Source organism: Lepidothrix coronata, unplaced genomic scaffold (genome assembly GCF_001604755.1).
Source record: "Lepidothrix coronata isolate B3197 unplaced genomic scaffold, Lepidothrix_coronata-1.0 Scaffold2767, whole genome shotgun sequence".
Taxonomy (NCBI): domain Eukaryota; kingdom Metazoa; phylum Chordata; class Aves; order Passeriformes; family Pipridae; genus Lepidothrix; species Lepidothrix coronata.
In genome coordinates, this window is record NW_016692947.1 from 1 (window position 1) to 2121 (window position 2121).

Here is a 2121-nt window from a genome sequence, read left to right on the forward strand (position 1 = left end):
CCAGCTCCCCAAAAAGACTCCCCACGTGTGTTCCCCCCCCAGCCGCGGACGTCGGGGTGGGGCTGAGCGGGCTGGAGGGCCTGCAGGCCGTGCAGTGCAGCGACTACGCCCTGGCCCAGTTCTGCCACCTGCAGCGGCTGCTGCTCGTGCACGGCCGCTGGGCCTACCTGCGCATCTGCAAGTTCCTCCGCCTCTTCTTCTACAAGACCTTCGCTGGACTCATGGCCCAGGTCTGGTTCGCCTTCCACAGTGGATTCACGGCTCAGGTGAGGGCTGCAGAGGTTTGGGGGGGTCACCCAGGATCCCCTGCGGGGACGGTGCCTGGTGGACACTCCACCAAAGAAAGCGTCCGAGGCCGGGTTGAACAGGGCTTGGAGCAACCTGATCTGGTGCAAGATGTCCCTGCCTGTGATGGGAAGGCTGTACTGGATGGTCTTTAAAGGTCCTTCCAACCTTTCCAACCAAACAATTCCATACATTCTTAGTATATGGCAAGTCTAGAACTAAGAGGGTAAACCCAGCAAGGTCTAGTCAAAGAACAAATCCTGTTACATTTTCTCATTTTTGCCTCGTACACATTTTCAAGCAGGACCACACACACTGTACTGTGCCAGAGGTGCCTCCTGTGTCTTGCAAAAAAAGCTTCACCACAGTGTCACCACCCTGGTCCTCTTTCTCCTTTGTCATGTCTGATTTTTTGGGGTTGCCTGGGTGAGCTGTAACTGTTTGTCTGCTTTTTACCTGGCTGGACTGGGAGAAGCACCCTGGGGAGGTTCAGGATGTCCCTGTGAGCTGCAGCTCAGCCTTGGACAGACGCAGGGAAAGATCCCACGTGGTTTCTTCCAAAATAGGAGCTTTTCTCCCAAAGGCCATCGGTGGCACTTGGGTAGCACTGCAGGGCTCCAGCCCCCACCTCCACCTGCACCACAGCATGTTGTCTGTGGGGCTGATGCAGAACCTGGGCCAAGCCCACGGGAATTTCCATGTTTGGATGTGTCTCTTGGACTCACCCCTGGGGCTTGAGCTTCCTTTCTGAGCCTTTCCAAAGCACCTCTGAGCTCACAGCTGCTTCCTCTTCCCTTCCAGCCCCTGTTCGAGGGCTGGTTCCTCGCACTCTACAACATTTTCTACACTTCCTACCCCGTGCTGTCCGTGGGCCTCCTGGAGCAGGTATGGATTTACTGGGCTCCTCCCTGTGCCCAGAGGCTGCATCTCTGGGGGGTGGGAATGAGCCTGGCAGTCCTTGCACTCCATCTGCACCACCCTTGGTGTGGTACTGGCAGCTCGAGAGGCACGTGGAGCTCACCAGTCCTGGGGTGCCTGTTCCCCACCACCCCAGAGCCGCTGGGCAGAGGGACCCCCTGCAGCTCCCCCGGGGGGTGTGTGGGGTGGGGTGGCCCCATCCTGCTCCCCCAACCCCTGCATCCCCTCTGTGATGCCCGGCGCCCTCCTGGCAGGACGTGAGTGCCAAGAAGAGCCTGGAGTTCCCTGAGCTCTACGTGACTGGGCAGCAGGACGAGCTCTTCAACTACCGTGTTTTCGGGGTCACCCTCCTGCATGGGGTTGGCACTTCACTCACCAGCTTCTACATCGCCCTCTGGGCCTTCGAGGACCACGTTGGCAGCAAAGCTGTCGGGGACTACGAGTCCTTCTCCGTCACCGTGGCCGTGTCGGCGCTGCTCTCGGTCCTCGTGGAGGTGAGCGTGGATCTGCTCCTCCCCAGACCCAGATGTTTAGGGTCCCCACAGCAGATGTTTAGGGTCTGCAGCTCTGGGCTCTGACACCTTCCCCAGTGGCTTCATGGCTGGGGGATGATCACCTTGGGATGGAGGAGGAATCTGGGACAAAAGGGCCACCACGGCCCCCGTGAGACACTGCGTGCTCTGCCCCTGTCCCCCCAGATCGTCCTGGACACCAAGTTCTGGACAGTGTTGTCCTTCCTGATGGTCACAGCCAGCCTGCTGTTCTTCTGCCTTTTCTCCTTCCTGACCCAAAGTATTGATGCCTTCAGGATAGCCCCTGCCATCCAGGAGAGCCCAGCCTGGCCTTGGTGCTACGACCTGTTTCCCACTCTGTGGATCATCTCCTTTTTGCCACTTCCCAATCTTGCCATCTTGATAT

At 58.7% G+C, this 2121-nt stretch overlaps 1 protein-coding gene across 1 annotated transcript; it reads left to right on the forward strand.

The window, feature by feature from the left end:
• Window positions 1-42: 42 nt before the first annotated feature.
• Window positions 43-2050, forward strand: LOC108491916 (phospholipid-transporting ATPase IK-like; the record flags this gene model as incomplete). Its single annotated transcript, XM_017803711.1, has 4 exons — window positions 43-266; window positions 1087-1170; window positions 1458-1697; window positions 1902-2050. Coding segments are annotated over 4 exons (697 nt in total), but the record flags the coding sequence as incomplete, so codon positions are not given.
• Window positions 2051-2121: the final 71 nt, after the last annotated feature.